Consider the following 13,532-nt stretch of genomic DNA (forward strand, 5'->3'; position numbering starts at 1 on the left):
TAAGCCTGCCAATGCAGGGAGTTGAACCTCAACTAGCTACTGCACATGATTCTCTCCAGGAAGCCAAGGCACTTGGCAGCTTGTTTCTATATCATCAATCAACTCAGCAGGCTTTAACTAACCTGTTACTGTGACACCAGCTGTTGCAAAGTACTATTTTGGAAATGCATTGATCATCCCACTGCAGCATGATTGTTAGTGATTGTTATCTTTTTAAGGGTAGCATTTTTTCAATTAACTTTTGATCTGTTGCAGCAAATTCACAAGGTATTTATTACTGTGTCAGTAATAATATAGTATGTACCATATGCAATAGCTACTAATCATACCCAAAACCTCTGCATTTTCACACTGCAAAAGGAGAGGCTAATTCAGGTACTTAAAACCAACTTGAGAATCCAAGCATTTGCTTTTTGTGAAAAACTTTTAGCATTGTGTGAAATCAGAGTGTGGCTTCCCATTTGGAAATGACCAAAATTTCTCAGGGGACTAAAGTATTTGCTTTGTAAGATACTTAGCACAGCTATTATTTAAATAATATCATGTGTCATCTGAAGTTATCAATAAAATTTTTAAGCCATTTTACATAAGAAATCAAAATACAGTGAAGCGTCACTTTAAATATCAAGTATAATCCAGCTTTGAATGAGGATTAAAAATTAATGATTTAAATTAATGTTTACTTAAATGTGATATCAGCCCACTTTCAGCACTGGTACTTTGTGCTACAGGGACGTTTTTGTGAGACACTAGTATTGTAGTGAGTGCATTATCATTTTCTAGGCTTAAAGAACATAATTCATGTGATTGTTTCATTTTTTTGTCAGTTACAGGAAGCTTTTACTTTCCCTGCCAGCTGTAGGATTTTTACTAGCCTCCAGGTAGAACATGACCTCTTAACCACTATTCTTTTGTCCAGTGAGGTTTCTTACCAATCTGTTTTCCCTCCATCCAGATACAAGAGTATTATGGCAGACAGTGTCAAAGACCTTTCTAAAGTTGAGGCAAATGACATCTACTGCTCTCCCCTCATCCATAAATCCAGACATAGTATCAGAGAAGGCTATCAGGAGGGTCAGACATGATTTATCCTACGTAAATCCATTACTTTTTTGTTCCCAGACACCCTTTTCTCCTTCATGTGCCCAGAAACATGCTCCAAGATGACTTGCTCCGTGATTTTTCCAGGGACCAAAGTAAGTCTGACTTGCCTTTATTTCCCTGTATTAATCTTTTGGCTTTTCTTGATGGCATTTAATTTCCCCAGTTACCAGAGATCTGCCTCGAATTCCATGACTTTTCAAAGACAGTATAGAGTGGTGTTAGGACATTGGCTATTTCTCTTCAACACTTCTGAATGCAACCCTTCATGTCCTGTATACCTTTATGGTTTGAGTTCTCTCAAATACACCCTGATGCAATCTTCATCCCCTGATGGTAATTCTTCCTGTTGAGCTCTTTCGCTGATACTGGGGGCCAGGAGACTGCCTGAAGCAAAGGCAGCACTGAATACCTCAGCCTTTCCTGTGTGTACTGTCACTAAATCCCACATCCCATTCAGCAGCAGGCTCACATTTCCATCTTCAGTCTTTTGTTACCAAAGTGGTTGTAAAAGCTTTTCTTATTGCCCTTGGGATCCCTTGAATATCTCTGTTTAGTAGAATTTTGCCTTTCCTGAGACCATCCAGACATGTCCACGTGATGTTTCTAAATTTCTCTTTTATAGCATGTCCTTGCTTCACCTCCTCTGTGCTGTTTTTTTTAAGGATAGAACTCTGTCATGAGTTCCCTCCTTAGGGAAGCTGGTCTGATATGTCTTCTTGTTTGCAAATTCCATTTGCAAAGTAATGTGTTCCTGCTGATGGAAGCTGTAGCACAAATAACCCCCTCCCCAAAAATACAGGTTAGAGACTCAGAAGTTTTATTAAGGTTACAGAAGAGAATCTGCTTGTTCTGTAGGTTTTTTTAATACTTGGGGAGAGGAGGGAGAGCTAACTTAATCTGCTATTTAAGAAATAGAATTCCACAATAACATAGATCATATTAATCAGCTGTTTCTTTAATCATCTTTATTAAGAAATATAAAATTTTATTATGAAATAGGAAAGAAACCCAAAGAATAAAGAGAAGTAATAGTTACTATTCCTAAAGGTGTCTTTGGCAATTTTTCTCCTTCATATATATGTATTTATGGAGCAAAGCATATTAGCTTAAGATTAAAGCTACGTATGTTCAGTTTCATCTTCATGACATTATTTCTTGCTCACTTTATGTAGTAATCAAAAGGTATATAATGAAAATTTTATTTTCAAGGTTAACGGCAAGACAAGTTTTTTTAATATAAAGTTATTTTAATTTATTGTTTTTGTTATGAGACAAAAAATAGCAGCCATGGATCCCTGCCTACTTTCCTGTGGCATATCTTGATATATACAGTGTATCCAAGAGAAAGACTGGGGAGTATGGAGTGGTGACAGTGAGTAGAGGAAAATATGACTTTTAAGCATCATTCGAAGCATCATGGCTGGCTCTTCAAGGCTTAACCACTCCTCTTAACTCTTCTGTTCCCTGTACCAAAAACAGTCTTGTCCTTGGATAAGCAAACATTAATTTTTTCTTGCGCTGTTGGAAGCCTTTCAGCTGTCTCAGAGTCAAAGATTATTTTGAGAGACTGAGGAAAAAAGAGGAAAGAAGTTCAATTGAGGACTCATTTCTGGTGGGTCCTTAGAATCAGAAGGGGAGTGACTGACAGTGGGAAGTGTCAGTACTGAAATGGTCTAGGATCATCCATTTAGAGCACAGTATTAATAAATTTTGCTGCATGCTTTGCATTCATTTGTAGAATCTAGGTGCATGTAACAGCTGTTTGCATTATTTCACTGAAGTATGCCTAGAAAGATTTGTATGATAAACTACCAGCAGCAAAGCTCAAATAAATTTACTGCAGAGACAAATGAATAAATAAAATGCTTCAGATCTAACAGTCTAACCAAATGCACTTGTGTGCTATCGACGGTAGTTAATTAAATGGTCAAATACATTTTCACCTAATCCAGTGTGTGCTGTGCCAGGCACCTCTGCTTGCTGGTTTTATGAAGATCACTTGGTGTTGCAGCTCTGGACAAAGTGCAGCATGAGGAGTTTCCTTAGCCTCTCACTGCCTGGTTTGCTTAGTAAAAATACACTAATTCTGGAGATCTGATGGGGGCGGACAGAACAGGATGAGGAGGTCAAGCAGTTGATTAACTACCATTTGGACATTTGGCTAGGAGAGAGAAGTCACTTTGAGTGGTCCTGAGGAGGTGAGTGGGGGAAGAATTGCCTCATAGCTGTGTCGCTGCTGTTCCATCCCTGTCCCTGTAAAGCTGTACGTTCTCATGCAGCTTCTGGTGCATAGGATTGTTGTGACACTGGGTTCTGCTTAAAATGGGTGCAGGTCTTGGAAGTTGAAATCTGAACGAATTACACTGCCTAAATTTTGGGGTTGTATAAAGCACAGACAACTAGAGGGAAGCAATTTTATTAGTAGAGCATGAGGGGAATACTGTCCTGTAATGGGTGTCTTGTGCCAGTCATACGTGCCAGTCCTTCACCCTGGCTTATAGGTATTTTAGGTAACCTGGTAGGGAGGCTAGACTTAATGCTGCTGTTAAATCACTGGTCTGATGTAATTCTTTATGTGTTTTTCTGCATAAGGAATAAAAATAATGTAAACCCTTTTGTAAACAGCTTTGAAATCTCTGCAAAGTGCTGTAAAAACTGAATTTATTTACGTGTCTGAGAAAGTGGTGTGGAGGGGGGAAGGGATGGATCTGCCCATTCCCTGAACAGGGCTCTGCTGTGTATCAAGGCAGCATCCTGGGTCATCTCTCTTTGTGAAGGGTAAGGATATTGAAACCATCTTCTCCTGTATGAGTCTGGTCTTTCCTACTAACACAGGACAAAGCAATCATAAACATTGAGTTGTAATATGAGGGCAGGTGATGTGAAGTACTTTCTGTCTCTGTCTCTCATACTCTGTGTTGCAGGAAGATAGTGATGAAAGAGTTTTTCATTCCAAAGGCCAAGCCAAACTATATGATACATGTGGTTATCCTGTGTGCAAGCTATATCTCTTTATCTTGCTAATGTGCAAGTAGCGTTTGTCACCTTATAGTATAACTGCAGTCTATCTACTGCTTTGTTCCTTTTTCTGTTTAGTTCTCGTTTTGAGATTGAGCTGGTATTTAAAAACATGGTTTTTAGGAAATTGGGTTAGGAAAATTACTTCTGTTGAAGAAGTTTTTAAAGAAATTATCTTCTGTATGTATCTTATAGTATTCTGATGTCTCAAGGAACAGCTCAAACACCACCTCAAACTCTATGTTAAATAGCATTTCTAACCAGAAAAAAAAATAATTCTAATTCGTAATTATATAATACCAGAATCTTTATCTAAAATCCTTTTTTAAACTGGGTCTTTCAATATGTAAATTATTCACAAATGCTCTTAAGTTATTATTTGCATTAGTTTGTCTGCAGATTAGTACATATATATCAAAACACAGTTTGGTTTCCGCTGTGGAACTCTCAGGGAAGGCTTTTTTTTATTAGTAATTTAAATACATATTTTCTTGAAATACTAAATTTTCTTAGATTTTGTCATTTATTTTTAAAATGTGAATAGTTTTAATTGCAATGTAGTAGGTTACTGTTTTATAAAGGAGAGATAAATGATTTATTGTGGTTCTCTAAATAAGTTTGCAATGTCCAGCTGATGTTTGAGGGGCAGCACCCACTGCTTTGCCTGCCTACAAACCAAGGTGGAAGTTACAACTCATAGACAGAGCATAGAAATACACATGTGCAGAAAAGACAACGTGGCTTCCCTGGTCAAACAGTTACTTGAGAAGATGTAGATATCTTGACCTTCTAGTTGTCCAGCCTGCACATGTAAACTCCTTGCAGTCAAACTGGCTAAGCCTTCTGGGGTAGTCTGTAGCAGAGAAATGTTTTTCTACTCTCTTAGAAGGTAAAGGAAAAACACTTGGGCAGTGTGGAGGAGAATGTTGCAGAAAAGGAGGAAGGAGTTGGAAGAAAATACAAAGGTGCTGCATTAGGGAAGGGGATCCAGGAAACACTGCAGTAGGGGAAAGGGAAGAAGAGAATGCCAGATTGACTGGCTGAGCACTGCTGCTGTAAAGAAAGATGGACACAGAGCGCAGCCTGGGATGTTTGATTAGGAAGGAGGTTTCAGGCTGATATTTTGACTTGCCATTTTACCTCCAAGCAGAATTCTTTGCCAGATGTTTAATTTAGGCAATTTTAACTCCTGGAAGGGACCCTTTCTTTGTCATACCATAGGCATCTGTCTGTTAAACATACGATTTTCTTTTGTGTTTTTGGAAAGTTGTATGTATGTCAGACATCCATCTTTAATACATCAATGCTGTAGTCTTCTGGTTTGGTCCTGGAAAAGTAGTACAAATGGAGAGTGGGGTGTGCTGTCTTCCTGCAGAACAGGAACCTCTTCAGCACTGTCACTGACTTTGAAGAGAACTGGTTGTATGTCACTTGAGACAATTATTTTGCTTTTCAGCTGTGTGAAGTTACCGTCCCCTAGTAATATCCAATATTTTTAGTATTTTAAAAGCCCTCAGTCTTTTTGACTATGCCTATTTATGAAATCTGCTGTAAGGATAATTTGCTTGGGCTGTACTACTGATCTGATAACACACTTCTTTTGTTTAGGTGCAATGTTTAAATACCACTGACCTGTTTTTTGTCAGAATTATGTTTAAATACTAGATAAAATCTAAAATCTGGTACTATGTGAGAAGTAATTTCTTTTAATGATTTTAGTAAAGAGATATTAAACAGCTTTATTACTGACCAAAAGGAAAATATAGTGGAAATTATTGTTGTTATTATTAGCCTTTTAAGTTTCAAAATTGTTTTCTGGCTTCCTAAAGATGCTTATTAATAAATTAAGTCGTACTAGAAACATGGAAAAAAGGCTTTCTGAGTGACCTGTGTTATTAAAGTTTCCTGATGACATCATAATATGCTTTGCTTTTGAACTGTGTATGGACAGAACCAAAATGTTATTCAATCTTTACTTAGATCCATAGATCCTAATTACAGCTCTACCAATCTTGCTCAAGGATTTAGCATGGCATATGCATTACGTTCTGATAGAAATAAAGTAGCTCAATATTTGATTACTGGAGGAAGTATTGGAATATGGTAATCACGTGTTTGACTTCATCTGCAGCTGTAATGCACTTAGGTTGGGTGAAGATGGCAAAACATTTTTTGCCCCCAGCAATCTCATTGGAATTAACCTCCCAGCAAGCAAGTCCAGCAAGTAGTCTCCTGATTCTGTAATGAGGAGAAAAAGTTGTAAAAGAAACAGCACTACAAAATAAACCAAGTAAAATTAAGGGCATCTTTCCACTGGGGTGTTATGTCCCTTCAGAAAATAGAATAATTTTACTACAGTATTCCTCCCACCAAAAAGCCTCAGCTGACACAAGTAAGTGACTACGTAACTGAGAGAGGCTGGAGAATTCATTAGTAGTAGTTTCTGAGATTAGACTGCAGAGTTTAAGATAGAAGCACTAGGATGCTATCTCTCGTTATTTCTGCTGGTTGCTTTGTTCATCTGGCCCTCATGCTTTTATTCAAGCCTAAGGACAATTTAAATGGTGATCAAAAAAAAGGTGTCTTATTAATTTATCATTTACCAACAGTCCTGGCTCACTGGGGGGGTCCCAGATGATTGGAAGCTGGCGAATGTCATGCTGATCCACAAAAAGGGCTGCAAGGAGGACCTGGGAAACCACACACCTGTCAGCCTGACCTCAGTGCCTGGCAAGGTCATGGAGCAGATCATCCTAAGTGCAATTGCACAGCACTTACAGGATGGACAAGGGACCAGACCCAGCCAACACAGGTTTAGGAAGGGCAGGTCCTACCTGACCAACCTGGTCTCCTTTTATGACCAGGTGACCCGCCTGGTGGATGAGGGGAAGGCTGTGGATGTGTCTACCTGGACTTAAGCAAAGCCTTTGACACCATCTCCCATCGCATTCTCCTGAAAAAACTGGCAGCCCATGGCTTGGACAGGGGCACTCTGTGCTGGGTTAGGAACTGGCTGGAGGGCCAGGCCCACAGAGAGTGGTGGTGAACGGTGCTGCATCCAGATGGCAGGCAGTCTTTAGTGGTGACCCCCAGGGATCAGTGCTAGGCCCAGTTCTGTTTAATATCTTTATTGATGATCTGGATGAAGGGATTGAGTGTACCATTAGCAAATTTGCAGATATTGGTACAAATTCAGAATTTCTTCTTAGCATTGTATTTTTAAAACCTACACATGGCTGGGAAAATCAGGCTCCATACCTGTAAGAATGCCCCTTGTTTACTTCTTCTGGAAAATGGACCCCTTTCTTAACTCTTGGGTACATTCTTTGGTAGGTAATAAACATGAGTTGTATTTCTCTTCAATTATTAGAGAATAAATAAGACACTAATTAAAATCTTGAAACAAATTTCCAAACTTCCTCCCACAGCAGTATCCAGATCCATACAAATTCGTATGAGTCAGACAAGTGCTTGATGAGATTCCAACCAACACACAGCATTTTGTTTTTCTGTAACCTAAAGCAACTATAAACTACAGTTGGGGTTTTTTTCCAATTAAAAAATATGAAACATACTCTCATTATTTTAATAAAGCAGAGTGTTTCAATCAAAACTATGAACTATAAATTAATGAGTGCCTTTTAAACTCTGGACACGTGGAACTGAAAGGCCTATAACAGAAGTTGAAAATCTGTATTAAATGAATACACCCACCACATCTATTGAATTGGCAAGATAATAATTGTGCAGCCCTCTCTTTTACTGCTGAACAACACATTGTTCATATCAATAACATAGTAATTAGCTGAGAGTTTTATGAGACATTGTAAATATACTTCAGCTACACTTTTCAGTTACTTTTGGACCGTGTTTGATGGTGCAAGTATCATGTTGCCAGTCTGGTCTGGGCGCTCATCCTGTATGGTTTAGGCATTCGTGGCATTTACTTTTGTGGCTTGAACAGGGTTATGGCTGCAAAAGTTACAGAGGTGGGTACTTTGTGACTTTTACTAACTTTGGCATAATTCCTTTCTCATTTCATTAAGCTCTGTGCTGGATAATGCATAAACATATGACATTTCCAGTCTTTAAATGTTATATCAAGAAATGGAAGAAATTGGTTGGCATGGAGTAGGTCCATCCTAGCACTGAGATAAAGAAACATTGTCTTGCCTATTTTTGAGTGTCAGGGTGTTTTTAAGGTTTCCACCTTTGTCTCTACCCAAGCTTCCTGTGGCCAAGTGGTGTCTCTCATGTCTCTGTAGAATCACAAAGTGTTACTAAACTATAGTCATGACAAGTAGAAACCAGTTAATTGATTTTTCTTGGCAGATCTGTGCCGTCTATGTTCCTTTCAAATAGGATGGGCTGGAGAATCCTTTATCCCTCTGCAGGCTTGTACCGTTAGTCTTACCTCCTTTTTATGTGAGATCTCTGTAGTTACAAGTTTTATTAAAATGTATAACAAACAATTAGCTGGTAGCAGTGGATACCTGTTGTGTTCTGTAAGTGAATTTTGAGTGTTTTTTTCCAATGCAGTTTCCCCAGGTTAGATATTCTCAATGGAGAAGGTCAACACAAACATCAGTTGAGTATGTTTGCCTTTCATAATCAACGTTATGTCAGAATTTGAGGCAGCTGGTGGCATTCAGCCCACAGCAAAGATGCTCTGCAAGTAGAAAGCATGGTTTTATTGATTATAAAGCTGATTCACACCTTGTGTTTTTGATCCTCATATGTCATGTGGGGATCTCCTCCCTCCTTGTTCCATAAGCTATTACAGAGTGTCCAAAGAAGGGCAACGAAGATGGTGACGAGCCTTGAGGGGAAGCCATATGAGGAGCGGCTGAGGTCACTTGGTCTGCTCAGCCTGGAGAAGAGGAGACTGAGGGGAGTCTCCATTGCAGTCTACAACTTCCTCATGAGGGGAAGAGGAGGGGCAGACACTGATCTCTTCTCTGTGGTGACCAGTGACAAAACCCGAGGGAATGGCCTGAAGTTGTGTCAGGAGAGGATTAGGTTGGGTATTAGAAAAAGGTTCTTCACTCAGAGGGTGGTTGGGCACTGGAACAGGCTCCCCAGAGTACCAAGCCTGAGAGAATTCAAGAAGCATTTGCATGAGACTCTCAGGCACATAGTGTGACTCTTGGGGATGGTCCTGTGCAGGGTTAAGAGTTGGACTCAATGGTCTTTATGGGTCCCTTCCAACTCAGCATATTCTGTGATTGTATGATTCTGTGATTTGTTTATTACCATAAGGGGACCCCTGGTGGCCTAGTGGTTAGCATGCAGGACTCTCACCTCTGCGACCCAGGTTCGAATCCAGCCAGTCCCCCGGGCAGATGGAACCCGTTAGCCCTGTGAGGCCATCCATCTATGAGAAGGTCACTCTAAACAAACCTACGTCCTGAGGACCTCACTGCCATTGTCCAAGCTTGCTTGGCCCCGGCAGATGAACCTTAGGATTAAAGGGTGGGCTCAGTTCAGCGCAGGCTGTGTCTCACCTAAAAAATCCATTGCGCAGGCTCGAAAGGTAAAAAGACCTTTCCCCAAATCTTCGTTCGCGAAGACTGCCCATTATTATTATTATTATTACCATAAACACTGTCTACATTGTATTTGATTGGTAAAGTTTTTCTAAAGCCAAACATGCTTTTATTATGGCTTAAGAGTTAAGAGAAGAGGTATGGAAGAACCAAAACATATTATGTTGTATTTTTTATGTGCTAGTGGCTTTTACACTTGTTTTCCCCATTCCCTTTCTTCCTGATTGCTTCTTCTGATAAGAAGTGACAGAAAGTGGCAAGCAGGCCAGTGCTGTGCATGTTTACACTAATGTCTGATAGCTACAAAGCTATATATTCATGGAAGGGAAAAAGGACATTTCCACCACATACAGGGGTCATATAGAGGCCTTTGAAAGCTGTTTTCTAATACAGGACTGAAAACATTACATGACAGACAACTGGTGTATCTGAGTTAATACTAGGGTACTTGCTGAGGCTTGCCAGCCAAAGGGGTTAAAACCAGAAGTTTCTGGTCCAACATGATGGATTCTGTTTCTATAAATGTTGTAGGTTCAGTAAGTGAGACTGGCCATGCTTAAAAGGCTGTGTTGGTCTTGTGTTCAGACTCCTCTTGGCAGAGCCAAGTTCTCATTTATTGTCATCGATGTACTGGATGTGTTCGGGAGCCTTACCCTTCTCTAGTGTGGCCTGAATCAGTCCATGGCAGATGGTTGGACTGTGCTTCCACCCCTGGGGCAGTCAATTCCAGGTGTATTGAACACCCCTCCATGTGAAAGCAAACTGTGGCCTGCACTCCGCCGCTAAGGGAATGGAGAAAAATGCGTTGGCAATGTCGATGGTAGCGTACCACTTTCTTGTATTCTCGGCATGGACTTGATGTCTTTCTCACCTCATGTGGGCAACTATTACAGCAACATTTTACAAATTAAATGCAATTGTATAAACCAAGATTTTTCCAGAGGCAAGTTTGTAGGGAAAAGTGATTTAAATGACTGTGACTGCCAAGTCACAAGCAGGTTTTGTTAATTTTGAATAATTTTATGTCACTTTTAGATTTTCAGTTGTATTTATTAGTTGATGGTAGTATTTTTTTGTCCACTGTCTCCTAGGCAGCCTGCAACAGCCCTTTCCCTTCATCTTCCTCAACTTTTATTCTTTCATCTTATGAACCAATCAACCACCAAAAATGGAAAACATCTCCATACAATTTCATATTGCTCATTTCTCTCTTATTTGCAGGCCAAATCTACTTACCCTGTAAGTACAAGAACACTTTAACTTGAAGCTCTGCCAGCTCATGCAGAAATTCAAAATTGAAACCGAATATCTCAGATGAGCATCGGGGTGAGGCTTACTGACAAATACAGGCATTAATCTATATTGTGCATACCACTTGGAGCTGGAAAAAACAGTGAATGATAGAGCTCTGTAAAAAGCCTGAACCACTAGACTATGTATATTTTGCAGTTTTGTTTTTCATGAGGATATTGAATCTAAAGCCAATGTTTCTCTTCTTATGTTTTAGGTGCTGTAGCAGTTCTGATCCCTCGCCTAGACCTGGTGATTTCTTTCGTTGGAGCCGTCAGCAGCAGCACTCTGGGACTGATTCTGCCACCTCTGGTTGAAATCCTCACTTTCTACAAGGAAAACTTAAGTTTATGGACGGTATTTAAGGATGTTTTTATAGCTGTTATTGGATTTGTTGGATTTTTAACAGGGACATATGTGACGGTTGAAGAAATCATTTATCCCGCATCCGCAGTTCTAGCTAACGCAACAGAGAGCTTCCCTACAGATTTAAATGCTACAAACTTGGTGGTTGGTTTAAAGTAATAACGAGGAACTGTGAGCTATTTTGTTCCTTAACAAGAAATTCTTGACTCAGGACCTGCTTTCAACTACTGGTACTGTGTAGAGAGGTAGTTTGTTAGAGATGTAGGGTATACATGTGAAAATACATTATTTTTTTAGAAAATAATTATATATCCCTTCTGGACTCTTAATGAAAAGCTGCAGGATGTTGTTTATCAGAGCAATATTAGTTTCATGATGCAAAAACATTCAACACCACAGATGATAAACAGTTTATTTTTGTACATTTTTTGGTAACTGTTATCCTGACCCATTTTTTACACCATTTCTTTATCCTTGATTTCAACTATACAAATGTATAAAATATTGTATTTTTTGTTACCTATTGCTAGAAGTCTGTAGACTGCATATCTTTATTTCTGTTGGAACATATAATAATTGGCTTTACATTCTTATGTTCTGCCTTAAATAGTATCTAACATGCCCTTTATATATTTTTACTTCTTTTGTCTATTTTAGAAGAAAAAAAGAACATGTTGATAAGTTGGTAAATGGGCAGAAATTAGTTTTGTTATCAAGCCTGTGTGCTGAGTCCCCAGGTGCAATCCGGATTTTCAGGGTTCATATTTGACTTTCTGTCTCACACTTCATAGATGACTTTCCCTCCAAATGTTGAAGCTCTATTTTTGGTCTTGTTTTCTAAAACCACCTGTATTTTGTACAATAATAGAACTATTTATCATACTCATTTCTGTTCTGAAGAAAGTTATTTTTAATTATAACATTCCTCCAAGAAATATGGTATGCCAAAACCTCTCCAATGTAGTCATACAAATTAAGATAGAAATATATGTAATATTTTGCTTGCTTTAGTATATTCCTCAGAAATCTACCATTTGGTAATCTACCATTTGGCATTACAGTGCTAGAGTAATATACTAGTAAATATATCTATATTTATATTTTCTTTTCAGAATATTTCCCTTGTCATCTACCATCTGGTGACTGTAATGAGCACTTTCATCTCCGTGTTGATGAGGGCATTTCTGATAGGGATTCATTATAGCATGTAGTTTAAACTGCATGTATTTGTTCAAGCAATAGTTTTGAGTAACGCTCTGATTTTCATTTTAGCATGGACAAAGTTAAATACTTGGCAGGCACTTTAAAAGGAGGAGTCTCTGCAGGTGTGATACCATAGAGTCAGCCTTTCTTATGAAAGTGCCACAGAGGAGCAAATACAGGTAGTTAGCAGACACAAAAGGTAACTTCAGCTTTTCATCTTAAAGGGTTTTTAGTCTTCAAGCTGTTTTGAAAGACTTTGAATCTAAGTATTTCCATCAGTTTCATAATGAATCTGTTGTTTACCAAAACCATACACTACACGCCGATAATATATTTCTGTGCAGCATATTTTACTTGACATTAAATACTTGTACATGGAACATTTCTAGTAGACTGAGAGGATTTAAACACAAGTTATTTTTCCTGCGAGTTTTTCATCTTTCTCCTTATGTGTTTGGAGAATAAAGGACTTTCGAATCCATTCACGTTGTTTGTTCTGCATCGATTGTGTTGTAGTGAGCAGCTCTGAGAAAGTGCTTCTACCAGGGTGCAGAAGGACTTGAGCAGTTCAGAGTTGGCTGATGAATTTGGCAGGTGCAAGTGAATACTGCCATGGTACTATCAATGAAGATTTGCTGACCTGGGTACCTGCAACTTAAAGAGGTGGCCTTGGTGCCCAGTGAAAGTACCATATCTTTTTGAAAGGCTGTAACTTCTTTAGAAGCTTGATAGATTTGAGGGGTCTAAACTTAACCATCAGACTTCGGATAACCTGGCCCAAATACAAAGCCATACACATCTTACTGCCATGTCTGACAGCAGTGCAACCTGTCGGGGCACAGATTTTCAGACAAGTGTGTTGCCACTGACTGACCAGGTATGAAGTAGTGTCATATGAAGTATGCAGTGGGCCAGTGTTGCCACGTCTAACAATGTTGTGTCATTTGAATCTTGAAAATGTTTATTAAGATATTTTGCACAATGTCAATTTTCTCCTACAGTGTA

At 39.0% G+C, this 13,532-nt stretch overlaps 1 protein-coding gene across 2 annotated transcripts in view; it reads left to right on the plus strand.

The window, feature by feature from the left end:
* Positions 1-13,008, plus strand: part of SLC36A4 (solute carrier family 36 member 4) — a 95,008-nt gene extending 82,000 nt beyond the window's left edge. For both annotated transcript variants that reach the window (XM_027677446.1, XM_027677447.1), the window contains exon 11: positions 11,176-13,008. In XM_027677446.1, the coding sequence (XP_027533247.1) occupies positions 11,176-11,483 (308 nt within the window). In that variant the 3' untranslated portion in view covers positions 11,484-13,008. The remainder of the gene's footprint in view (positions 1-11,175) is intronic.
* The last annotated feature ends 524 nt before the right edge of the window (positions 13,009-13,532 follow it).

Source organism: Neopelma chrysocephalum, unplaced genomic scaffold, assembly GCF_003984885.1.
Source record: "Neopelma chrysocephalum unplaced genomic scaffold, ASM398488v2 Primary Assembly neopelma1_43, whole genome shotgun sequence".
Taxonomy (NCBI): domain Eukaryota; kingdom Metazoa; phylum Chordata; class Aves; order Passeriformes; family Pipridae; genus Neopelma; species Neopelma chrysocephalum.